The sequence below is a fragment of the Camelina sativa genome, chromosome 13 (genome assembly GCF_030686135.1).
Source record: "Camelina sativa cultivar CO46 ecotype springtype chromosome 13, ASM3068613v1".
NCBI classification, from domain to species: Eukaryota; Viridiplantae; Streptophyta; class Magnoliopsida; order Brassicales; family Brassicaceae; genus Camelina; species Camelina sativa.
The window spans coordinates 23,440,899-23,467,153 of record NC_141892.1 but is presented as its reverse complement, the minus strand read 5'-3'; the positions used below and the strand labels follow the sequence as shown (position 1 = coordinate 23,467,153).

The following is a 26,255-nucleotide window of genomic DNA, read 5'->3' as shown; positions in this document are numbered from 1 at the left end:
TATAGTTTGGTCTAATTGATGATCCTAGGGTATATGTATGGATATGGTTTATTATTCTAAATTTTGAAAATACATCTAAGTGAAAATGTCTTCTTCTTCTTAACACTGCACAAACAGTTTTTAAAATTTTAAATGAGAAACATTCTAACAATTAACAATTTGTTTTAAGGAAATCTTATATCAAAAGTTTTTTTCTTTTAAATTGAGGTTTTCTAGGTTCAAAAACAATACTACCGTTTTCAGTATTAAGATTTACCTGCAACAATCAATCATTGGGTCAAAGGTTACAGGTAAAATAATGCCACAAAGTTTAGGTACACTGAGAAGTTTCTCGATATCGACTTTCATCGACTTTACATCATTTTCCAAACACTCACAGAAAACTTGACGATCTTGTGTTGTTGGAATTCCAAGATAAATTGTACGCAAGCTGCTGCAACAATCTGGTGTTGGAAAAGAATATTTTGAACCGGTAATATATGCCATACATGACATCAAAGTATCCATCACATCCGGACATGTGATGCTATGCACCGTCTTGACATTTAAAATCAATGATAGTATAGTAACTGAAACAACACAAGTATTGAAAATTGATTTGCTCCAATGTTTTTAAACCCGGACCGGATCAACTGGTTGGACCGGTCCGGGTTACCTCTGAAAACCGAACAACTAAGAACCCGCAAAAAACCGGAAAACTCCGCTAAAAATCCATGAACCGGCGGGTCGGATCAACGAGTCAGTATCAAATTAAAATATATATATTTTTATCATACTTCAAATGTTGTTATTTATAGAAAAATCACTTAGTTATTTTATAATCATTTAAAAGTTTAATTTTAGTTTTTTAGTACTCCATTATATATGTTTTGTACATTAGTACTAGAAAAGTAGATGTTATATTTATAAAATATAAACAAACCAATAAACTAATTGACCTAGATTGGGAGAAAACAAAGTTTATTTTATTTGGGCATGTTGTGAAAGTATTTATAGGAATTGTGTATGAGTTCAATTCATGCATTATTGATATTTTACTAAATTTGTGATATATATTATATTTCAATTGAGAATACAACATTGAATAATTATATTTGTTTGTATTATCTGTGTATTATCTTCTACTTAATTTCAAAATAATGTCTACTATATTATGCCTATGCATGCTTGATAATAACTAGGTAGTAATATCCAACCATGCTAGGATCATATGAGTTCAATACATTTATTATTCCATATACAATCTATATTTTATTCTTAAATTAAAATTTTTATTCTAACAATGTTTACTATCACATTTACGCTTAGAATAATTAGGAAATTTAAGGGGGTGGTATTGGACGGGAGAATGTGAAAGAATTTATTAGACATTTGAATTCCAGTGTTATTGGACTAAACATTTTATCAAGTCTTTTAAATTCATCTGTTATTGGATTAAGTACTTTTAAGTAGTCTTTTAAATTACTTTAGAATCTAGTGTTATTCAAGTCGTTAACTTTTCATTGCTATTAAATTCTGGTGTTATTGGATGTTATGTATTTTATAATAGCAACTTGATTTAACTAGAACGTTAAAGAATTGTTAGTGCAAATTATGAAGAAAAAAGTCTGACCTTTTAACGTAGGATTTGGATAATACTTTACACGTAAAATAAAAAATGGCCAGAAAACAGACTTCTTCAAGAGTAAAGAGAGAAGCGTAGACTCCTTGGTAGCATTAACCGGCCGCTTTGAATTTCTTCACAGTAATACCATTATTGCCATTGACATTCCCATCACCCATCTGTCTCTTTGCAACCTTTGCTCTCATGTATCAGCCATCTTTGCGACCTTTGCTCATGTATCAGCCACCACAGCAGTGTCGTTCTCGCTCTTATTTGAGACACCTTTCATCTCTCTCAGCTTTGCTTTCTTCTCTCTCAGCTTTGCTTTCTCCTTCTCCATCTTCTCCCTCAACGAGCTCACTTCCTCTTTTGTACCGTTGCGTACAGAGCATACTATTGGACCATGTTAGAAGACCTTTCCTTTATCGCTTAGAGTTACCATTGTATAGCACGTATGTAATATTCTCGTAGGGCAACATATCCCTCTATGTATATATATCGTTTGGTGATGAATGAGGAAGATATACAATTCTCTGCAGAACCTTTGACATAGTATCAGAGCAGAAACATTAAAAAAAAAACAGAGGAAGAAGGAAAAGAAGAAGAAAGACGAAGACAATTGAGAGATGATGACGACAACACCAAGTGCTCGTATGACGGAAGAAGCATCTCTCTCACCACTTTACCTTCATCCTTTGGATGGTCCCGGAAACTTCACCGTCCAACTTACCACTTTACCTCCATCCTCCATCCTCCATCCTTTGACACATACGTCTTTTAAACATCGAGATATTGAAAATGAGACTATTATTGTTAAATGAGAGACGTTATTAGTGTTTGTTTTAATTCAGATTGTGATTTGGTAAAAGTGTTATTGACTAAATATTCTTTATGGATATTCTACATTTTCAAATTTTAAATTAACATACACTCTTATCAATCATATATCATAAAATCCCTAAAAAGTAGTATTTGTTACACTTACTTCTCCTATATAATATTGGAGATCCTTTCACTTCTCAAAAGCAAAACAAACCATCTCACGAAAACAATTTGAAGTCATCTTTCGTAAGTTCTCTGTTTTAATTTTATATAGTTACTTACACTCCCATGTTTATTCATTTCTTTATGTTTTTTTTTGTTTTTGTTTTTTTGCTTTTTCTCTTTAGAATGGATACCGGAGAAGGGTCGCACACAAAAACAAAAACCAAGAAAAATTCATATAATTCTTGGACATATGAAGAGTGTCAAGAGTTGCAGGCTACATTAGTTGAAGCTATCAAACGGGGGTGGCGTGACAAAAACGGTTCGATAAGTAAAGCTACGGTAGAGACAAAGATACTACCAATGCTAAATAAAAAGCTTAAATGCAATAAGACTTACACGAATTACTTAAGTCGAATGAAGACTTTAAGAAGGGAATATAATGTGTATTGTGAACTCTTACGCTTTAGCTCTGGTTTTGGATGGGATCCCATCAGAAAACAATTTACAGCTCCAGATGATGTGTGGGCAGCCTACTTGTTGGTAACTCTAACTTTCCCAAATTTAAATATATTTTAATCACGATTGATAAATAATAATTAATGTATGATGTTTTTTCAGGGGCATCCAAGGCATGAAAACCTGATGACCAACACTTTTGAAGATTTTGAGGATTTACAATTGATTTTTGAAACTGTTATAGCAAAGGGAATCAACACGTTTGGACTTGGTAGTGATTCAAATGCTGAAACTTTTGAAGACGAAGATGATGATCTTCAAGCAAGAGATGATTTGGGGGATGACGACGAGGTGGATGAAGTCTCTGTTAAACCAAAGTTACCTACTAGGAAAAGAGCTAAAACCAGTCGTAATGGAGATCCATTAGATTCAACTAATAATCATGGTGAGTCTTCAGAGAAGGTATTAACTGAAATGGTTGGAGTTAGCACTCAGATCATAAGTCTGATTCAACAAAGAGAAGAAAGACAACAAAGAGAAGTTGAGCTTAGAGAAATTCAGAAAAAAAAAGAATAATGTTTGGGATGCTGTCAAAGAGATTCCTGATTTGGAAGATCATGTCCGCTATGATGCAGTAACCAAAATCCATACGTTGAAAATGAAAGACGTATTTGTGAGCATGTCTGTCGAAGACCGCTTGGGCTGGATTCTCCGTAACACTTAGCGTATTATTTTTTTATTTTCTGTTGAATCGAATAAAACAATAGCTAGGTTTAAAATAATTATTCTAATAGTAGTTTTCTTTTATTTTAAATTCTCACTTTTCAATGTTGCTTTTTTCCTTAAAAATCAGAATAATAAGTGCTTAGTTTTGAAGTTTAAATAATCATAATAATAATAATAACATGTGTTTTTGTACACCTCTGGATCACATACGCTTTACACGAGCTAAACAATTCGTGCATCAAAAGACAAATTCGTTGACAACTGTTATTATTTACAAGCTTACACGAATCAAATAATGCAAATATCTATACATGGTCGAATGTGTGATTCCTTTAAAGCATATATATATGTGAAAGAGAACACGTAAATGAATCCTTGCTAAGTCAATGATACCAAAAGAAAAGTCCCCAAAATTAGGGAAACAATACACGTGTATTAAGATTTAAACAAACTTTCAAATTCAAAATATATAACATATGATTTTTTCCTACTATATCTCATAAGAATCCCTACATATTAGTCTTATTAAGATTTAAAATTTCAGCACTTATATATATAACTTTTCTTTTCTGTTTCTAGATCAGTCGACTAACATTTATATTTTCAAAACAAATAGAAGAGAAGAAGCCCACATCAACCAAAAGCTGTTCGTAAGCTGTTTCAAGAGGTATATATTTGTTCTTCTGAATCGTTACTAGTTCTTGTTGTTATTGTCACTGCACCCAGTTGTGCTGAAGATATATTTGTATTATATGGGAGACATGGTCATAATTACTAATTTGTTTTAATAGCTTACTTTTTTAGATGGATCTAAATGACCATGAAGAGGAAGATGACACAAGAGTGCATGAAGACGATGATTTTGATGTGGACGTATCTATAATGGTGGTAATGATGACGGTAGGAGCTCAGATTCATAACACACGACAGCAACTCACGGGTGGTGATTATATAGAACGTCCCATTCGTCGACCAGTCACACAGCTCGGAGAAGAATATATACAAAAGGTATTAAAAGATGATCCCGAAGATTTTCGGGTGCTGTATCGTATGATTCCAAATATGTTTTTGAAGCTGTCTAGGATCATCAGAGACAAAACTGGTTTACAAAACACAAAAAAAATATCTGTCGAAGAGATGCTTGCTGTCTTCATGCTCACAGTTGGACAAAATGCAAGATATGGCTACGTGAAAAACACATTTCAAAGGTCCAAGTTTGCAGTGAGCACAAGCTTTAATAAAATTTTAAAAGCTCTGCTTATTATAGCTCCAAGTCAGATGGTGAAACCAGATGGTTTAGTGCCACTGAAGATCAGAGAAAGTACACGATTTTATCCATATTTTAAGGTGCATTATTTCATCTTTTGTTTAAATTGATTCTTTTAGTTTTTTCTTCATAGAATTTGACTCTTTTTTTTTGCATGTATTATAGAATTGCGTTGGAGCGATAGATGGTACACATATACCAGCAACAGTAGTTGAGCGTGAGGTGGCAAGCTATCGCAATCGAAAAGGAACAATATCTCAGAACGTTTTGGCTGTATGTAACTTTGATTTGGAGTTTATTTACATTCTGAATGGATGGGAGGGTTCGGCCCACGATTCAAGAGTGTTAAGTGATGCGTTAACTAGAGGAACTAACAAGTTCCAAGTGCCCAATGGTAAAACATTTATAAATTTTCTATAGATCATATGTCTTATATATAGTAACATATATCATCCAAATTTCAGGAAAATTTTATCTAGTTGATTGTGGATTTGCGAATCGTCTCAGCTTTTTAGCTCCATTCCGAGGTGTTAAGTATCATCTACAGGAATTTGCTGGTCAAGGTCGTGATCCTGAAACTCCATATGAGTTATTTAATCTTCGCCATGCTTCTCTGAGAAACGTGATCGAAAGGATATTTGGAATCTTTAAATCTCGTTTTGCTATTTTTAAATCAGCATCTCCTTTTTCTTACAAGAAACAAGCTGGATTAGTCTTAGCATGTGCAGGGCTGCATAACTTTCTTCGTAGAGAATGTCGATCGGACGAAGGTGTGTTCCCTAATGAAAATAATGCAGTTAACAATGGAAATAATTCTGTCAATATAGATGAAAGTGATAGAGAAGAATCTCTCGAGACGCAAGAGCAAGACAGAGAAAATGCAAATAATTGGAGACAATCTATGGCCGAAGACATGTGGAAAGATGCTACGATTTAAAAGTTCATTGATAGATAGATTTTAGTTTTCAAGTTTTGCATTTAATAAAATTGCTACATCTAATAAACTATTGTAGTGTTTGTTTATGTTGAATTTTAAACTCCTAGCCTTCGTGGATAGAGGATGAAGGAGCGAACTTATCCATTTCAATTTGTTTCTGTTGTTTCTGTTGTTTTGAATTCAGTTCTTTGTTTTGTTTCCTGCAGTTTTTGATTAAGGTGATATTGGTTGTGTCATGTCATGGTGTTAGCACCTATCTTCTTCTCGCCTCCGTTGCTTGGCTCTATCTTGTCTTTTCTTTGCTTACAACTCTTTAACGATTGGGAATACAACCATCAGCGATTGGTGTTTTCCTCACGTCGTCCCTTCCAGCTCTTCTTTTATTCATGCGTTTTCTACAACCATGACATGCTTGATCAGAGACCCGTTTGTGATTTCCACCACTCCGCGACGTCTCTTTTTCTCTTCAACTAAAACGACGACAAACGGCAACAAAATAACTTCGGCTCGATCTCTTTACTCTCATGAACGAAAGATGACAACGTGTTTGCTTTTTTGGTGCCTGCAATTTCTGCTAAGGTTGTTGTGTGCTCGTGATGCTCAGTTTGCTTTTTTTTTTTGTTAACGTGGTGAAAAAAGAAATAGAGAAATTAGTGGAATTGATATCTTTTCAATTCTGTTAAAAACTCTCTTTTATTCTATTAAAGTGTTACAAAATATAATTGATAGAATTAACGAGAAAGATTTGAAAGCTTTTAGAATACTTGAAAATCTATTGTTTATGTCTTCAAATCTATTCAATCAAATTCTTTCATCCAATACCCCCCTCTAAATTTCACTGGAAAATTAAGGGAAAAAATCCATACAACTAATTATGAAATAAAACGAAAGTAGGATGTTTGAAATGTTCTCTTGGTTAACATGAGTTGTTGAAGTTGAGTTAGAGTAAATATATTATAATTTGTTGAATTATGCTTTGATTTAACAATTTCACAAAGGAGATGACTCAAAAACATAAGTAATGACTCAACAAAACTCTAAGTCAATTGTTTTAAAAGAGAAATCATGATTAGTGTCATTTTTGAGTTATTTTGAGTTATGCGCATAACTGAGTCTTAACACATGGTTAGAACTTAGAACAAAACACAATTTTTAATGTTTGTGGTATTTTTGGATTAAATGTTTTATAATAGTTATGTTTGTAAGAAAAACCTAGTGATGGTATTTTTTGGAATAAAATCTTAATTTAGTGGTAGTATTTCAGAGTATTTAACTTTTTATAATGTCTAATAAAAGATACATTTACAATTACATTTATAAAAAAGAATTAGGAAATTAAAATTTATCTTGAAAATTTGAGAAAAAAATCCATAAAAGAAAAGTAAGAAACAAAATATAATTGGACTTTTTTTTCCTTTTTGTTGATAGTCTCCCACTCTCCCTCTTAAATTATTTTTTGATATATATTAAAGGTTTATATAGTAAAGAATCTATGAGAAAGATTTTACATGATTAGGGGTTATTGGTTTAAGATTTGAATAGAGTTTTAAATATTTTAAATGTTATGTACAATATGTTGTTATTATATCAAGATTTTGTAAAACTATGTTAAAGTTTAGTGTTATTAGTTTGTGATTTGTAAAAAGTCATTTAAAATCTTGACAAATTTGGGTTAGTAGATTCAAACTTTTATAAAATCATTAAAAATTTAGTGTTATTCAATTAAAACAAAAAAATTTAGGATTGTTAATGAGTTTAATTATTATGTTATTGGTTTTTGATTTTAGACACTTTATTTACAAAATAAAGTCATGAAAAATATCATAAAAATGCATGAATTGTTTGGATGACTTTACGAGATTTTAAAAAACTAATCAACAAAACTATTTAGCAATCTTTAACAATCTTTCACTTAGGCCATGAATGGAAAATGGTTTTTAAATGGTTTTTAGATTATAGATTTTGGTTTTTAGTTTTTGGTTTTTGATTTTTGAGATTTTAGTTTTTTGTAAGAAAGTTATTTTTAAAATAATTACATAAAGAAACATAAAAAAATAAAAAGAATCGTAAGTTTTTCCTAAAATCTGTAATTATGTGTATTCTAGTTTTTGTTAATATTTGTAAAGAAAAGCTAAAAACTAGTTTTCCTATTTTTTAGGAAATCTATTTAATGTAAAATCTTGAATGGAGAAAAAATTGGTTTTTGAAAAACAAAATCCAAAAACTATAGTAGAATCTACTTGTCATTCAAGACCTTATTCACTTTTAATGATTTTGTTGAACTCTTTAAAAATCTTCATAAATTAGAATCTTTATAAATACATAATTAAAATTTAAGTCAATATTGACAAGCATGGTTCATTACTCCATTTTAAGATGCTAGGAGAATATAACATCTTTGTTAGCCATGTTTTTACCATGTTGAGTTAGAGATCCAATCATTAATTGCGTACAACAAAATCTGATCTTCATTAAACAGACAACCATCTCGCTAAATTATCCGTTAAACCAACTTCACGTCGTTTTAGATTTCATGAGACACACACAGCGTGTCGGGCCATTCAAAAGATTGAACTAATACGACGTCGTAATAGCTTGCTCTTTAAAACTTTGACAAAGGTATGAAATCAAACTTCTCGGCGTTTTCGATTTGAATATACAGCGTGCCGACAGTTTAAAAAAATAACAAAACGTCGTCGTAAATTACCAACCCTCGACAAGCGCCAAACCCGTTAAAATACCCTATTTGGAAAAATATCTTCTTCTACGCTCTCTCTCCTCTCTCTCTCTCTCTCTTAACTATTCAGTTTCAATTTCAAATTTCATAAACCATTCTCTCTCTCTTCTTTATCTCAGTTATGGAGACGTCGTCGGCGATCTCGATCGGTTCTTGTTTGAAAGAGCATCAGAAGATCTACAAGGAATGGTTCAACATCGCCGATTCAGGTTTCAGTGTTCTTTTTTTTTTTTCTTTTGTTTTCCCCTTTTTCAGATTGAACTCACTAATCCGCCGTAACTATTCCGTTCTGATTTCGTTTTGCTTCTCTGAAAATTTCAGATGGAGACGGTCGTGTTTCTGGTAACGATGCTACGAAGTTCTTCGCGATGTCAAAGCTTTCTCGCCAGGAACTCAAACAGGTTTCTTTACTCATTCGATTAGTTTTCTCAAGATTTCATGAATCCATAGGACTTGTGAGACTATGAATTGGATTTTGAAGTGTGTAATTCTAGGGTTGATTGAGAGAATTAGTTGCGATTTTGTATTTAAAGGTTTGGGCTGTTGCGGACTCGAAGCGACAGGGATTTCTGGGTTTGGCGGAGTTCATCATTGCGATGAAGGTATGATGATTGTGTGAGATTCATATATCTGACTGAGTCAATTTGATGTCTTTCGTTAAATCTCTTACTCATTTGACTATTTTGTTTGCTCAGCTCGTCTCATTGGCACAAGAAGGACATGAAATTACCTCAGATCTTCTCAAAGGCTCAAGTAAGTGTATTCAGTTACATCTTGAAATTTTCTGAATAAAGAGATTATGATGGTCTGAAGACAGTGTAGTATTATTAGATATAGCAATTAGATTGGATTTTTAATCAGAAAATGGCTAATCTGAATTTTTTTTTTTTGGTTCTAGTTGACATGAAGAGTGTGGAGTTTCCAGTGTTGGAAGGACTGGAAAACGTTGTATCTGTGAGACTCCTTCTTACCTGATTTTTTTGTTAAGATCTTTTCAGGATTTTCTTTTCCTAATCGAAGAAATTGTCTTAATTGTTTTGCTTACAGAAGCAGAAAGCGTCAAAAACAAATGTGGATGTTGAAGACAATGGTTAATTAGCATTCTATGTATTGATTCATACATTATGATATTTTTAACTTTTGTAAAAAAATATTGATTTGCTGGCTAAACTTGCAGTTGTTACTCAGCCACAAGTCACGGCAAAAGCTCCCTGGTACAAATCAAAATCTATTATTAAGGTGGGATACTACTTGCTTTGTCGCTGTAAATTTTCATCTTCTTGATAATATTTGAGCGTGTGATCTGATCTAACAAGTAATCTGCCATTTTGCATTACCAGCCACAAGTTAATGTGGTGACAATTGTCGATGGCTTGAAAAGATTGTACACTGAAAAGCTAAAGCCTTTGGAAGTCACATATCGTTTCAATGATTTTGCATCCCCTGTACTGGTGAGTGAACTTTATGCTATCCTTATCATTTCAAAGGCAGTTGTGTTGTGGGGTTTTGTTTATTCCGTTACAGAAATTATATCCAGTGTCACCGTGTAAATTGATTATCAGTTCGTTCTCTTGATACTTTCTTTGTTGATTTGCAGACTAATAGCGATTTTGATGCTAAACCAATGGTAATGCTTTTGGGTCAATACTCCACTGGAAAGACAACATTTATAAAACACTTGCTTGGATGTGACTACCCCGGTAACTTGCTCCGTTTCCTTTAACTCGTACCAATACAATGAATCTTCAGTTACGTATCTGATTTCCACCACTGTGTTCTTGTTATCAGGAGCTCACATTGGTCCAGAGCCAACAACAGATCGGTTTGTGGTTGCAATGGTATGTCAGTGTGTCTTAATTTGATCGTAGTTGAATGATTACTAGTTAGTTACTTGACGTATTCATTTAAGTTAACTCTTATGATTTGATTTTCTTATAGAGTGGACCAGATGAACGAACCATACCTGGAAATACCATGGCTGTTCAAGCTGACATGCCATTTAACGGGCTAACAAGTTTTGGAGGTGCTTTCCTCTCAAAGTTTGAGTGTTCACAAATGCCGCATCCCGTGAGTAATTAAGCATTATCTGATTGTCTCTTTTTGATATTTTTCTCTGTTGGTTTTTGTGAGCCTTGTCTTCCTGTTTGTGTTGTAGGTCTTGGACCAAATTACTCTTGTAGACACTCCTGGAGTTCTTTCAGGAGAGAAACAAAGGATGCAAAGGAGCTATGACTTCACTGGTGTGATCTCATGGTTTGCATCTAAATGTGATATGATTCTCCTTCTCTTTGATCCCCACAAGCTTGACATCAGTGATGAATTCAAACGGGTGATAACATCTCTGCGTGGTAACGAAGACAAGATCCGTGTTGTCTTAAACAAAGCTGACCAAGTTGATACTCAACAAGTAATTATCCATTTCCTCCCCCATTCGTAAGCTTCATTTTTACTTGTTATTGAGCTGATCTAAATCCTTGTTTTTTAGCTAATGAGAGTGTATGGAGCATTGATGTGGTCGCTTGGTAAAGTCTTGAATACACCAGAGGTCGTACGTGTCTATATTGGGTATGCCTTTGAATACAACATGAACTGTGATTTTCATTTCATGAGCTGTTAAAAGGAATGTAAGCCATTAGTTTCATTTGGTTACACAATAGATTGATTTTGTTATTGCTTTACTTGTGCAGGTCCTTCAATGACAAACCCATAAACGAAGCTGCAGTTGGACCAATTGGAAAAGAACTCTTTGAGAAAGAGCAAAATGATCTTCTAGCAGACTTAATGGACATACCTAAGAAAGCATGTGACAGAAAGGTATCATTTTGATGAGTCTCAGTTTAAACAGTAATGTCCATAAATTCAAAATTTTGAGGCTGAAAACAACCATTTGTTGCAGATTAACGAGTTTGTGAAGCGAGCTCGAGCTGCGAAGATCAATGCATACATTATGAGCCATCTTAAGAAGGAAATGCCAGCAATGATGGGCAAATCCAAAGCTCAGCAACGTCTTATGGACAATCTCCAAGAAGAATTTGGAAAGGTTAGTAAATATCTCATTTGAGCTACAAAACTTAGACTAATCGCATTATGTGTAGCCTACTAGAGATAAAGTAGTTGACTTTAAGCCAAACTAGAATTTTTGTTTACACGCACCTCTCTATTGATCAAGAAATAAATAAAGGAATTGGTTTTTATCTCATGTTTTCATGTTTTCCAGATTATTTAACAAAAACTTATTGTAATTCTTAAAAAAACAGGTACAGAGAGAGTTTCATCTTCCGGCTGGAGATTTTCCAAGTGTGGAGCATTTTAGAGAGGTATTGGGAGGCTATAACATTGACAAATTCGAGAAGCTGAAGCCTAAGATGATTCAAGCAGTGGATGATATGCTGGGATACGATATTCCAGATCTATTGAAGAAATTCAGAAATCCTTATGATTAAAACAATAATGCTTGTACTTAGAAGAAAAAAAAACATTTTATAATCAAGCTTCAGAGTTTATCACAATCAGTAGAACATGTTAAATATTTGGAGATTATGTTTTGTGCTCTTCTGAATTAGTAATCAATCTCTGGTATTGTTGTTCTAACTCTGCAGTATACTTCGCTGAAAAGAGACTCGTCTTCATAGTTCTTCCTTCAGGCTCCTTTAGATACATCTGGTCATCTAAGTAGGCTTTGATATTGGCTATGGTCAATTCTGTCCTCCCTTTCTTCAAGATTTGCTCTCCCACATCGTTCACAACATTCACAAACTGAGATTTGTAGCGTTGATGAAGACCAAAGCCTGCTGTCTGTAGAAAGGCATTTAAGGCTATTGCGTTAGCTATGTTGTTGTTGTTGTTTGAGGTGTTGTTAACGAACTGGGTTAACCAAGTCCATCCATGTTCTATCCCATGCATGTTAGTAGCATTTCCACCGTGTATATCTTCCTGCACGAGCGCACCGTAGAGCTTCATAATAGAATCTAGGCGTTCATAAGCGTCAGAAGAATCCCACACTGACTGATCTGAGTTTGCGCTATGATTTGGTGCAGTGTAAATGCAAGCTTTGTGGAACTCAGCAAGTAGGATATCCATAGCTTGTGGAAACATCGAGGTGACGTGAACGATGACGTAGCTGGATGCAAAAGGGGCTCTCCCACAGTAGACCATTCTCTTTGCAAAAGCTGCAATACTGATGGATAAGGGACAACGAGGGTCTTTGAATATTTTGACAATCTCATTGATCTTTGTATTTACAATATCCTTCACCGCAGTTATTTGCTTTATCGCCCTTCCAATACTCTTTTCGAAACTGCTAAAGTCCTCATTCAAACGTGATAATAGCTCTTGGTTCATTGCTTCTAACTCTTTCAGCTTATTCAATCTCTGCTTCACCAACATCAAACCAATTTCTTCAGCTTGAAAACTCGATGTTGTAGCTGAACTACCAACAACACTAGTTCTCTCTAGCACAGCCTTCTCTTGTGCGAGTTCTCGTTCATCATCTCTACGGTACTGTTCGACCCCTGATTTTGCAGAGGGAGACGTTTCAATCGCCATTAGCATTAGCAGAACAAGATGATTAATAACTTCTCTGTAAGATTATTATATTTTGGTTCTCTTGTTATTATGATTTCAACCCTAACGCAAGAGCTTATTTATAGAGTTATGAATGTGAAATAAAAAATAGTAAATTGATAAGTTTTCCATATTTTTCTTGTGATTTCCTTTTTCTTTCTTTTCCATTTTCTTGAGTTTTTTTTCCCTTTTCTTGAATTTTCCTTTTCGTTTTTTCTTTTTACATCCTATTTACATTTTACTCTCTTTATTGTTCTTTACGATACATTCCAACAAATTATTTTAATTTTTTTTGTGTGTCACACTGTTTGTTTAGGATATAGAAATAGAAATCCTATGGATTTTTCTTACCATAAATCATTTAAACGTTTCAAACGCAATCTCACGAACAATCATTTAAACGCTTTAAAATAAAAAACGAAATTTAAACGCTTCAAACGCCGCAAACTTCATCACTCATCGCTTACTTTAGAGATAGAGAGAGAGAACACAATCATTGGAAGAAGCAAGAAAATATTAAAAATGGAGAAGACGAAGATACCGAGAAGATTGGAAGGTAAAGTAGCGATTGTGACGGCTTCGACGCAAGGGATTGGTTTCGGAATCATTGAGCGTTTTGGTCTCGAAGGCGCTTCCGTCGTCGTCTCTTCCCGCAAACAGGTTTCCACAATCTCTCTCTCTCTCTCTTTGATTTGAAGACTTTAATCGATCTTCTTAGTGATGGATCTTCGTACTCGGTGCTTCAATTAGTTTGCTTTTGTTGTATTGGGGATTTTGATTTTTGCAATTTCACTGTAAGCCCAGAATTATTGAAAATTTTGGTTTGGTTTGTTACAGAATCTAAGTTTCTCTATGTTACTGTGAAGTGAATCATCTGAATTTTGACAGTTCTGATCAGAGAAGTAGATTGTGTGTGTGTTTTTTGAAGCTGGTAGCTTTGTTTTAGCCAATTTTTTTTTGTTGATTTTGATTATATATATGTGCAGGCAAACGTTGACGAGGCGGTAGAGAAACTCAAATCCAAAGGGATTGATGCGTATGGAATCGTTTGTCATGTTTCCAATGCTCAACATCGCCGTAATCTTGTCGAAAAGACTGTTCAGGTAAGCTTAATCTATGAGCAAATTGATCATGCACAAGCTTTACATAACCAAAATGTTGTTTTGGTCTTCTTGATTGGTGTTGTTGCTTCAAGCTCTCTCACTTTACCACACTTGTGAATCCTTTGTTTGGGCGTCTTTGATTTACTTAAAGAGAGGTTACAGTGTCTTACGTGTTTTAGTTACGTTTTAATTGGTGTTTGGTTTCAGAGTCTATGAACAAATTGATTATGCACAAGCTTTACATAACCAAACTGTTGTTTTGGTCTTGTTGCTTCAACCTCTCTCACTTTACCACACTTGTGAATCCTTTGTTTGCGTGTCTTTGATTTACTTAAGACAGATTACAATGTCTTTTGTGTGTTTAGTTTACGTTTTAATTGGTGTTTGGTTTCAGAAATATGGCAAGATAGATATCGTTGTCTGTAACGCTGCTGCCAATCCATCTACAGACCCGATCTTGTCTACCAAAGAAGGTGTTCTCGACAAGCTATGGGAAATCAATGTCAAATCCTCTATACTTCTCCTTCAGGTAAATCTTTCCTCTTTTTCCTTTCAGAAGTAAAGTATTAGCTTTGTCTTTCCATAGCCAAATAGAATCAATTTTTTGTTGACCTTGTTTGTGTTCATTTTACCAGGACATGGCTCCTCACTTAGAGAAGGGTTCTTCAGTTATCTTCATAACTTCCATTGCTGGATTTCAACCGCAAGGATCGATGGCTATGTACGGGGTCACTAAGACAGCTCTTCTCGGCCTTGTGAAGGTATGTATTAGCGTCTCCATCTCCTGACTGGATGATGATTATGATGATTTATTGCATTGATTTGAACATCATGTCTCAGGCACTTGCTGCTGAGATGGGACCAGACACACGCGTGAACGCGGTTGCACCCGGTTTTGTTCCCACACACTTTGCTTCTTTCATTACTGGAAACTCCGAAGTGGTAATGTTTTAAGATTAAAACTGTTAAGATTGAGATTATGATTGTATCTCAAACAATGGAATTATAATAATAGTACACTTGTGGATTTTGCTCAGAGGGAAAGTATCGAAGAGAAGACTCTGCTTAACAGGTTAGGAACAACCGGAGACATGGCTGGTGCGGCGGCTTTCTTAGCATCAGATGATTCTTCTTACATCACTGGTGAGACTTTGGTCGTTGCTGGAGGAATGCCCTCAAGACTCTAAACCAATTCCGAGCCAATATTAGCATCAGAAAAATGCAATCAGGGAAACAATTATAAAAGTAGAGATCGTTTTATTAGTTTTCAATCAAATAAGATTTTACGAAAAGAAAAAGTTCCATTAATATCATGAATCCGTTGGATACCTTTGTTGGGCTTGTAAAAAGATAATTTCTTCATTAGAAAGACTTGTTTGGGTTTATTTCAGAGTTCGAACAATAAAGTTTGGGTTTTATATGTATGTACGTAACACTAGGTTTTTATTGTGTGTTTAGGTATACGTTTGTGTTTATGTTGATTTTGTTTACTACTTTGCTCTCCCAAATAATTTGTAATGCCAAGATTCACTTCTGAGTCCATACCCTCTGACTCATCACCGGAAGCAATAATGATGCGTAGGTAAATTATTTGACTCGTATATGGAGGCTAGGTCTTAAATTTTAGGTAGTCTGATCGAACCAGAGTCGTAGGAACCTAATGTAAGCCACTGACTACCGTGTGCTTTCGACAAAGTGATACATCTAGCACGTGAACATTGATCTTTCTACAGAAAGCGGTACATCAATTACTTGTTTGGCAAGAAAGAGATTCATCATAACAGGCTGAATCGAGATATTAAAGCCAAACTATCCATAGATACCGAAGCCACAAAAAGAGGAAAAACCATCGAGATACCCTGGTAAAGGAGCTACCAGGGTATGATCAAAAGAGACTGAAAACTCGAATACACATCAGACATGTCGACCTTTGGAAGAGCATTGTTCATGGCATCTCTTAAATTCTTCTCTTCAACAGCATTATAGAAACATCCACGTATCTTCGGGTCCCTTACAAGCTTTGTCCAAATCGACCCACTCAGCAATAGAGTTCTCTCGTTCCCAATCACCCATAAACAATGCCTTGCACGAGTCAGTGCCACGTTGGCTCTTTGACGGTTAGATAGAAACCCTATGTTTCCATTACCGTTGCTTCTTACGGTGGATATGATAATGATGTCTTCTTCTCCTCCTTGAAACCCATCAACCGACCGAACATTCAAAGTGAAAAGCTCACCTGGTACGGAATTGTACTTCTTACCGATCCTCTCTTGGATTGCTCTGATTTGACCTTTATAAGGTGAGATAACCCCAACACTCATCTTCATCTTTGTCTCACTTGACACTGTTTCAAATATTAGGCAAATTTTAAATTGTATATATGAAAAAAAAAATAAAAAAAAAAAATCGACAAAGATCAATAAAGACCACCTTTGAAAAGATTGGATAAGATCTCAGCAATGACAGCAACCTCAACCATGTTTTTAGGACTGTCCATCACCAAACTCTTCTTTCCCAAGTCCCACGTTAATAAACGAGAAAGAACCAAACATGTTTCCTTGAAGAAACCGCTTTTGGTAGCTTTTCTCTTTAACAATGTCAGCATCAGAGATCTTGCCATCATAAAACTCCATGTTGGGGAAACGACTTATAGAGGGATGCATACGGTATTGAATATTAAGCAAATGTTTCTTGTGGTCAATCAAAACCAATCTCTCAAACAAGCTTCTCCCTAACTTGGCCTTCTCACATACCTGCGCATACAAGAACATTCAAACGCCATTCCAACGTTTAAAATTAGCAAAAACACAAATAGATCAATAAGACAAAAGAGAGAACCTCGGTTTGCACCATTGCTGGTAGCTGAAGCTCATCTCCTATAAGAACAGCATGGCGCAAGCCCTCAAGTTGCAACGCAGCAACTGATTCACATTCTTTAAGTTGAGCCGCCTCGTCAACTACAAGCAGTTCTACAGATCCTGTCCGTTCCGCGGTCATCTCTGCAGCACCCGAGGTAGTGCAGAGAATTACGTGTGCATTTTGTAGGCAGAATCTCCTTACATCCTCGTTTACCAACAAGCCTAGAGTCTCAAAACGTTTTGATAGAAAACGTAGAGTCTGAAGGCAATCAACACGGATGAGTTTGTTAAAACAATCAAACGTGAAGCTTTCTTGTTTCTCTTGCAAGAAAGATCTAGCACGACGAAGAGCTTTACGGGCAGCGATCGTGTTCTTAACATCGTTAGATGATATAAAAGACTTAGGCAGATGTGTGTACAACTCCACCATATCCTTCTGGACCTTCTCCATTGTTTCACTTAACCCATCAAACTTTTGCTTTACAAACTCCCCAAATGTAAGAATCTTTTCTTTCTTTTTAGCTTCTTCCTTCTCCAATCCTTCATTTGAGCCAAGAAACAGTTTCTTTACAAACTCACCAAATGTTGTAAGAATACTCTTACCTTCTCGCTTCTCCCTTCTTTCAATTAGGAACATATAATTCCTATAATTAGACTCCGTATAATCAAAAAAAATCTATGACTGACTCCAAATCCCATCTGGTCGATGGCGAAAACAGTTTACGCAGTTTACTAATGCGATGATCAAGAAACACATTGAGGAGATCATCATTGCCCCTCTCGTCTATCCCCATTCGAACTCGGTTTCCGACTAAAACAATATTCCCAAGCCCGTAAGTAGAATGTTCTGATGAAGAAGATTTCTTAAATAACGCCAAAAGCCTCGATGCAACTCCTACAACAGCCGTGTTTGTAGGAGCACACACTACTGTTCTGCTACCTAAGTTGAGTAGAGCAAAGAGAAGCGTAGCCACCGTCTTTGTCTTGCCAGTACCAGGTGGCCCCCAAATGAGTTTCACACTTGTCTTATCATGGATTTGTCTTGTCTCTAGGCAAGCCACAATTGCAGATTCTTGGGAAGAGTTCAAGTTGGCTGAATGTATAATATCCATTACATCATTTCCAAAATTCCTAGAAGAAACAGGTTGTTCTGTATCCTGAAACATATACAAGACAAAAAAAACCACAATTACACCACAGTATACACATATTAGACGTTAAAGAAAAGATCTAATCATGTTACTTACCGCGGAATTTGCCTGAAGGACACTCTTGATGACACTCAACTTGGCCTCTCTGTTGTGCAAAGCCTTCCAGATACGTGTGTTTGTGGTTAAATTCATCAGAAACACACTGGAACGAAACGAAAACCTCTCATCAATGGATATGGTTTTGGAGGAATGAACAGTGAAGTGTAGCTCATCTTCAACAGAGAACACATATGCAAGAATCAGTGGGTTTAAGTCATCGACGCGTCTTGGCCTTTCTGCTTTTGTGAGAGCAATGAGATCTCCATGTTTTGGCTTGTAACTAGTACTGTTTCCTTGTGCCGCCATACTCATCTGTACTGATATATTGAGCTTGTTTGATGTTCTACTCGGCGGTTTAATCCCCGTAGCTTCCACGGAACGTGTGTAAAAGACAGGAGCTTTGTACAAAGAGTTCAAGCTGGAGAACAACTCTGTACGTGTTTCCTCTAGGAGAAGAGGAACAAAGCAGTTGCGGTATTCATCAACGGACCCAAACATGTCTGGTACTGACCTAATCTCTTCCTTGTGGATATCTTTGTTGAGAATAGAATTGACGGACCAAGAGAAGATTTGAGTAACCAGACTTTTCTTCTCGTTCCTCTCCATGTCACATAATCTTTCTGAAACATAATAAACAAAGAGTTAAGTACCTAATTCATAGCAGGTCGTATCGTAGCTACATAGAAACGAATGCTTAAGGCAAACTAATAAGTACAGTTGTATATATGATGATAAGTGGGAAGAAGTTCTACACGAGCACTGATGCAGGAAAATGAACAACGCTAAACGAAGACAACAGATTTTATCTGGGGGATTTAGATCAGTTTGGTCTACTTAATAGGAGGAGGAGGAAGAAGAAGGCGAAAGGTCCACACTATATATTGGAAAGGAATATGTAATTTCAAGTTTTTATCAATTTCCAAGAAAACATTGTTAATACCTTTTTCTAATATAGTATATGAAAATAATCATATATAACATACATATTGAGCGAAAACAGCACTTCGCATGCATAACTAAAAAGTTTAGGCAATTACACTAATCATTATTTTAAATTTGGAAAATTATTTTGTACATTTTTGGTTTACCCAAGAAATTACTTCACTTAAATGAAGAAGAAAGGTCAAAAACTTAAGAACGAAGGATTTACGGTGGACAGGACAACATTGAACATTTGCCTGCTCTTACCCTTTGAATGGAAGGACAGAAAAATAGCATATCACCTTTTTAACGTAGATTTTTATCACTAAATTATCATTTAATAATTTTTTTATTTTTAAAAGTTGGTGCAGATAATGAGAAATACATGCAGATCTGATCTACAGCTTTTTGATGTTATTCACCCTTAATCTGTACTTGAACAACCAAATATTTAATCTATTTTTATTTTACTTGATCTGCTTGAACCACTTGATATGCTTTGCTTGATATTGATCTGTTTGAACCACTTAATATGCTTTGCTTAATATGCTTTCTCCATTCAAGACCTTATTAATCGTCAACTCGTCATAATCATCATGACTATCTCACAATTGTCACATCAGTAACTAGTTTCTATTCTATTTTGTAAAAAACATACTTTAAAATACCACGTAAAAACATATTTTTTTGTAGTACAATGGAGCAAAAGAATTTAAGTAGAAATACAAATTTACATTTGCAGCTTTGAATGTAGACAAAACATATATACAGTATAACCCCATTGTATAAGAGGCAAAAGAAACTGATATGAGGATTACATTAATAACGCCATTCCTCTCATCCCTCTCTTTCTTTGACTATGGGCTATGGCTCTGTTCTTTTTATGATTGCTGATTCAGTGATGGACGAATAAAAAATACATGTAACTTGAAAGTCAAGTTTGTGGAAAGAACACCGGCAATATTGTAAAAGCAATCGGCATTTTTTAATCTTTCCAACAGTCGCTGTTAATTATTTTTAGCCACTATGGTGATACTAGCAACTCTCGTAAAGCTGCGACACCTGTTTTTTTTTAAACCTGTATCATCCTTTCAGCTTCCTCTATTTATTTTTCAATTGCTGTCCCTCTTTCAGCTATTGGTAAAAAGAACAGGCCCTATACCTTTAGAATCTTCGATACGAAATTACGAATCATACGATCTACCACAAGTGTATTCTGGTTCTCGTCACAAGTGATTTAAGTATTTGACGCTTAATAAGTTTATTTTGTTGTCTATCTTATATTTAATTGGTCGGAACAAAAATAAAAACCAAACAAATTGTGAATCTTACTATCACTTATATAAAAAACGGAAGTACACAACTATTTTTATAAACTATATAAATTTTACAAGTTAATTACAAAATAGGTTATAGATTAAATATAAATTGGTTACAAAAAACATTATAGATTAATTAGTCAATCCATGGACTATATGAATATACTTAAGAATATCTTAAAGAATCTTCTTAAAGAGAATATTCCAATGATTTATACAATTTCTTAAATAAAATCTATGTATTGTTACAAAATATATACTGTTAACCATAAAAATATATTCTTATGCGTAAAAAGGAATAAAATATTGACAATTTATCACACTTAATTTCTACCAAAAAAAAAAATTATCACACTTAATCATGATTTCCGAGATCTTATTGTACAACTGAAAATAAAATCTTACCAAACACAAGTCATATTAAAAAACTTTTCACCAAACATGTTCAAAAATTAAAATAAAAACAAACATAATCATTTCTCATACATAAAATTAAAAAATTAACAATATAAAACTTACAAAATATTTTTTTTTTCAAGCCATTATATTTAACATATGATTTTATTGTATAATGTTTTATCCAAAAAAACTTTTAAAATAATCATATAAATTATATTTTATTATAAAATTATTAGATAAATAAAATTTCAACCCGTGCTAGAGAGCACGGGTTTTAATCAAGTCCCTTATATAATAAAACAGAAGTACACAACATTGTTTTGTAGACTATATAATTTTAATAAGTTGGTTATAAATAGGTTATATATTAAGTTTTATATTATTTGTATAGTCTCGATTTATTGTTTCCAAAAATCTTAAAGAGAATATTCTAAAGAATCATTTGATATCATCTAACTTACCATATTAATTTTGATCAACAGGTCAAATAAAACCTAATGGGCACTCAACCACGATCTAGTGGTATCGTCGTAACACTTCAGGATCGAATCCACAAGGACCAAATAATTGCACTGTGAAACTATGAAGATCGAATATAGCTAAGACAGAAAAAAGGAAGTTTGTGAAACAAGTAATAATTAAAAACAGAAAGTAAATAAGTTGTTTTAACTCAAAAAAGAAATATTGGGTGCAGGGAATCTATGGGGAATATAATCTCGGACTAAGGTGAATAGATAGGGATGCGTTAAACACCGTTCTAGAACTCAAATCATGGTTGTAAAGCTAACCTACTTCCGCATCGTTAATTATCTATGCAATGTATTCACTAAACCCTAAACCGTCGTTTGGATCTAGCAAACCAAGCAAGCAATAAAAGTTTAGGTTTGATCTGTTCACAAGGTGCCTCAACTTCAACTTTCGTTGGCTAAGGTCCACCTTGCTCACCTATTTTCTTTTCTAGCAACTCAATAACACTTTCAGTGCCCCGATGAGTTTAACCTATGATCATAAACTAGGTAGCTAATCTAGTTTAGGCTTTAAGAACAACAATAGATGAAAAACAAATAATTCAATCCCTAATCTAAAACACCATCGTTAGAGAATCATAAACCCCTTTGAAACCCAAAACCGAATAGAGAAACTACTCAGACATGGAGAAAGAGAAACAGCAAATCAAAGATGAAGAAGACATAATTGAATTGCAAAAGAAATAAAGAGGGTTCAAAAAATCTTCTCCAAGGTGTCAAGAAGGATTAGAGATCTTCTCCCAAAGTTTACAAATACTCAAAAGCTGCGTAGAATAAAAGTTTTTTCTCTAGAGGTCGTGCCTCTTGCTTAAATACTAAAATAAAACCCTAAAAGTCGGTTTAAAACGAAAAAGGAAAAGTTGCTTCGGGTTCGGGATCGGTCGATCCAAAATATGGATAAGCCGATCCAGGATGCTTTTCCTATGACTTCTCTCCATCTGCTTGCTAGTCCGATCAGTCTTCACCAAAATGGCTCCAGATGCTTGTTTTCATCTCCAAAACACTCAGTTTCCTTCAAAAGCAACCTAGAACCTGTACAAACTCATAAAAGATTAAAAAGACTCTAAAAGCACACTTTGACTCAATAAAAGACACAAAACAAACCTAAAAACCATGGTTAAAACCTATAAAATACCGACACATCAATTCCCCCGGACTTGAATTTTTGCTTTTCCTCAAGCAAGAACAGTTAAAAACTCAGGAACAGAGAAAAGGTTTGAAAGTGGAAACTCACATATTCTTGGGAACCTCTTCTTTGCACTCTTCATTAAATCAAATTAATAACTACTTTATGTACTCTACCCATGATTAGGATCAACACTCCCTACTCTGAACTCCACAACCTCAAAGAACCTTCAGCATCCCCATTGTTGTCTCTCTAAATCAGATTAGTGAAAATGTGTGGTCTTGTCGAGGGAATATCGATCACTGAACTTATTGACTCCTTCATCGTTTTAATGCCCAAGACTTCCTACATATGCTTCCTTTCCTCTCTCTTTTCTCACTTCTAAAGGATCGATTTCTCCCTAATTTTCTAGGGTATCATTGTATTTTTTTTATCGATCCCTTTCTCTTTTCTTTTGGACAGGTTTCCATGAATTTTGAAGGATGCACAGGTCTACGCACAACCCTCGGTTCACTTCTTTATTACCTATATCCTCTTCTTCTTTTCTTTTCTCTCTTTTTCTGTTTTTTTTATTGAGTATTGAAGGGAAGAGAGAGGGGAAGCATACTTTGTGAGCAGATGCATGTATTGTATTGCTTAAGGGAGGAGTCTTGTTCAATGTATACAAGTCCCAAGGCAAGAAGTTAAATCCGGTTAAGTCATTTCAAAGCTAGAGACAACGCATGATCAACTTCTAGTTCTCGTCAGTGAGGGTCTTTTGGGGCGTGTTGATTCTGCTCATGTTCGTTCCAAGTTTCATTCAAAAATCAAAAGTACTAAAGCAATCATAAGAGTGTTAGTTCAAAGCAAATACTCCTAGAAATGATCATAGTTTCCCAACTTATATTTTTGACTCGATAACAAGACTCCTAGAAAAGAAAAATCCAGAGAAAACAACCAAAGAAAACGACATCAGTAACTTGGAGACATCCCTCCCCCGGACTTACTTCACACCGTCCCGATGTGAAAGCAAAGCCAAGAAAAGAATGAATCCCACAAAGCAAATAAGAAAAAAAATGAAAATGAAAAAGAAATGAAAAGAAACAAAAACCGGTGATCTCGCATCTGGTGTTGGAGTGGTGTTGGCAAGGGTGGGAATCGATTGGTCTCGGGATGGGATCGGCCGATCTGCAACATTATTGAACTGTAGATGCGCGCAGTGAACACCGGGATCGACCGATCTGTAACGAGGATTGATCGATCCGAAACTCCTGGAACAAAAAAATTTCGCATCTTCTGCGTTTGGAACCTGTTCCTATAAATACTTAACACCAGACGTGATTTCACAGTACTAAATCGTAAAAACAAAACCAAAATCCTAAGACAAATTAAAAAAAATAAAGGGTAAGCCAGCACAAAACCCATGGGTTGCCTCCCATAAGCGCTTGTTTAAGGTCTATAGCTTGACCGCTCAACACAAAATGTTAATCATGAGTATCAAAAGGCTAAGCCAATGGACCTTTAGTCCTTCTCTTGTCATTGCAATAAACAATATGTGTCAAGTAACACACAATTATCCATGGAAAAACTATAAAATCCACATCAAGGAAGTTTACTACAAATGTAACATATACTTTGAAATATTGCTTGATGGTTGGATGCTCATGAGGATCAAATGCATTTAATGGGAAAATAAAGTCAATCATAGGTTCAAACGAGGTTTTCACAAAATAATCAACTTCATCACCATTAGTTTCATAAAACACAATATCCTCATTCATATAATCAACCTCAGGGTCCTTTGTTTTATGCAAAATTGTATCAATATCAAGAACACACCCTAGGTAGGATACTTCAAGAAGAGAGCTAGATATATCAGGCATTAAAAACTCAAACTCGAGATCATGAACATTCAAAGCACAATGATATTCAATATCAAAACATATTTCATGATAATCCCTAGCAAGTTTTTCTGCTCTTATAATGTCTAGACGTTGAGACTCACATATCAAATCATAGCATTCATCAATGAGCAATGGAGTATCCAAACTAGAAGTCACATCTTCAATGCATGGCATGTGAATATCCTCAAAATCATGAATTTCAAGGGTGGAAACGCATGTACCTTCTATTTGGCTAGGTAGTACCCAATATATTACCTTTCTGCAAGCATGAGCTTCCTTAATCTCTGTGAAAGTGGGCTCCCTCCCTTCAAGTACTTCTCGATGTGAGATGAGATTCAACCTGATCATTACTGCTAAGTTCCTCCTTGTTGTTGTTGGATGTTCCATGGAAAGCTCATCCAACCTAACTTTTTGATCCGGTGTAAGAACACTCTTATCAAACGGTGGCTCCACATAAAGCTCATCTAGAATGTCTTCATCAACTGTGGTCTCCTCCTCCTGTGGCCAGTCATCATAATCCATGGCCCCTAAAACATTTTTCATTTTTTTTTTCATTTTTTTTACTCTACAAAAAAGAGAAAATAAAAATAATTAGTAAAAAAAAAGAAATCTTAGAATATACTCAATTCTAAAATCTCAAAGGCAATCGTTTTAGTCCCCGGCAACGGCGCCAAATTGATCAACAGGTCAATTAAAACCTAATGTGCACTCAACCACGATCTAGTGGTATCGTCGTAACACTTCAGGATCGAATCCACATGGACCAAATAATTGCACTATGAAACTATGAAGATCGAATATAGCTAAGACATAAAAAGGAAGTTTGTGAAACAAGTAATAATTAAAAACGTAAAGTAAATAAGTTGTTTTAAATCAAAAAGGAAATATTGGATGCAGGGAATATAATCTCGGACTAAGGTGAATAGATAGGGATGCGTTAAGCACCGTTCTAGAACTCAAATCACGGTTGTAAAGCTAACCTACTTCTGCAACGTTAACTATCTATGCAATGTATTCACTAAACCCTAAACCGTCGTTTGGATCTAGCAAACCAAGCAAGCAATAAAAGTTTAGGTTTGATCTGTTCACAAGATGCCTCAACTTCAACTTCCATTGGCTAAGGTCCACCTTGCTCACCTATGTTCTTTTCTAGCAACTCAACAACACTTTCGGTGCCCCGATGAATTTAACCTATGATCATAAACTAGGTAGCTAATCTAGTTTAGGCTTTAAGAACAACAATAGATGAAAAACAAATAATTCAATCCCTAATCTAAAACACCATCGTTAGATAATCATAAACCCCTTTGAAACCCAAAACCCAATAGAGAAACTACTCAGACATGGAGAAACAGAAACAGCAAATCAAAGATGAAGAAGACATAATTGAATTGCAAAAGAAATAAAGAGGGTTCAAAAAATCTTCTCCAAGGTGTCAAGAAGGATTAGAGATCTTCTCTCAAAGTTTACAAATACTCAAAAGCTGCGTAGAATAAAAGTTTTTTCTCTAGACGTCGTGCCTCTTGCTTAAATACTAAAATAAAACCCTAAAAGTCGGTTTAAAACGAAAAAGGAAAAGTTGCTTTGGGTTCG

General features: G+C 34.8%; 2 protein-coding genes and 3 pseudogenes across 3 annotated transcripts; 3 read left to right on the top strand and 2 right to left on the bottom strand.

Moving 5' to 3' along the window:
* Positions 1 to 2,773: 2,773 nt before the first annotated feature.
* LOC104777778 (uncharacterized protein At2g29880-like) lies at positions 2,774 to 3,770 on the top strand (annotated as a pseudogene).
* Positions 3,771 to 7,468: 3,698 nt separating this feature from the next.
* On the top strand, positions 7,469 to 12,304 carry LOC104737283 (EH domain-containing protein 2). Of its 2 annotated transcripts, none has more exons than XM_087481420.1 (17): positions 7,469 to 8,595; positions 8,833 to 8,922; positions 9,035 to 9,114; positions 9,247 to 9,315; positions 9,409 to 9,466; positions 9,612 to 9,667; positions 9,761 to 9,803; positions 9,891 to 9,952; positions 10,054 to 10,164; positions 10,311 to 10,413; positions 10,502 to 10,551; positions 10,652 to 10,780; positions 10,869 to 11,120; positions 11,199 to 11,278; positions 11,401 to 11,527; positions 11,610 to 11,753; positions 11,971 to 12,304. In XM_087481420.1, exons 2-17 carry the CDS (start codon positions 8,835 to 8,837, stop codon positions 12,154 to 12,156), a joined length of 1,638 nt encoding a protein of 545 aa, XP_087337546.1. In that variant the 5' UTR covers positions 7,469 to 8,595; positions 8,833 to 8,834; the 3' UTR covers positions 12,157 to 12,304. The 2 variants fall into 2 exon arrangements, with proteins under 2 accessions (XP_087337546.1, XP_087337547.1); XM_087481421.1 differs by having other exon boundaries at positions 7,835 to 8,595; positions 9,764 to 9,803.
* On the bottom strand, positions 12,251 to 13,258 carry LOC104738432 (mRNA export factor GLE1 pseudogene; annotated as a pseudogene).
* Positions 13,259 to 13,586: 328 nt separating this feature from the next.
* On the top strand, positions 13,587 to 15,799 carry LOC104737282 (short-chain dehydrogenase/reductase SDRA). Its single transcript, XM_010457416.3, has 6 exons — positions 13,587 to 13,936; positions 14,263 to 14,379; positions 14,774 to 14,908; positions 15,015 to 15,140; positions 15,220 to 15,321; positions 15,417 to 15,799. The coding sequence occupies exons 1-6, from the start codon at positions 13,799 to 13,801 to the stop codon at positions 15,564 to 15,566; spliced, it is 768 nt and encodes a 255-aa protein (XP_010455718.1). The 5' UTR covers positions 13,587 to 13,798; the 3' UTR covers positions 15,567 to 15,799.
* A 451-nt stretch (positions 15,800 to 16,250) lies between these two features.
* LOC104738431 (helicase sen1-like) lies at positions 16,251 to 19,093 on the bottom strand (annotated as a pseudogene).
* Positions 19,094 to 26,255: the final 7,162 nt, after the last annotated feature.

What these genes read in the sequence shown, in the direction of transcription:
- LOC104737283 (XM_087481420.1), top strand. Translation starts at nt 8,835, where the DNA reads ATGGAGACGTCGTCGGCGATCTCGATCGGTTCTTGTTTGAAAGAGCAT. An exon ending in GTTCACAAATGCCGCATCCC is followed by an intron (nt 10,781 to 10,868) that starts GTGAGTAATTAA and finishes TTTGTGTTGTAG; the next exon opens with GTCTTGGACCAAATTACTCT. An exon ending in ACCAAGTTGATACTCAACAA is followed by an intron (nt 11,121 to 11,198) that starts GTAATTATCCAT and finishes CTTGTTTTTTAG; the next exon opens with CTAATGAGAGTGTATGGAGC.
- LOC104737282 (XM_010457416.3), top strand. Translation starts at nt 13,799, where the DNA reads ATGGAGAAGACGAAGATACCGAGAAGATTGGAAGGTAAAGTAGCGATT. An exon ending in TCGTCTCTTCCCGCAAACAG is followed by an intron (nt 13,937 to 14,262) that starts GTTTCCACAATC and finishes ATATATGTGCAG; the next exon opens with GCAAACGTTGACGAGGCGGT. An exon ending in TTACTGGAAACTCCGAAGTG is followed by an intron (nt 15,322 to 15,416) that starts GTAATGTTTTAA and finishes GATTTTGCTCAG; the next exon opens with AGGGAAAGTATCGAAGAGAA.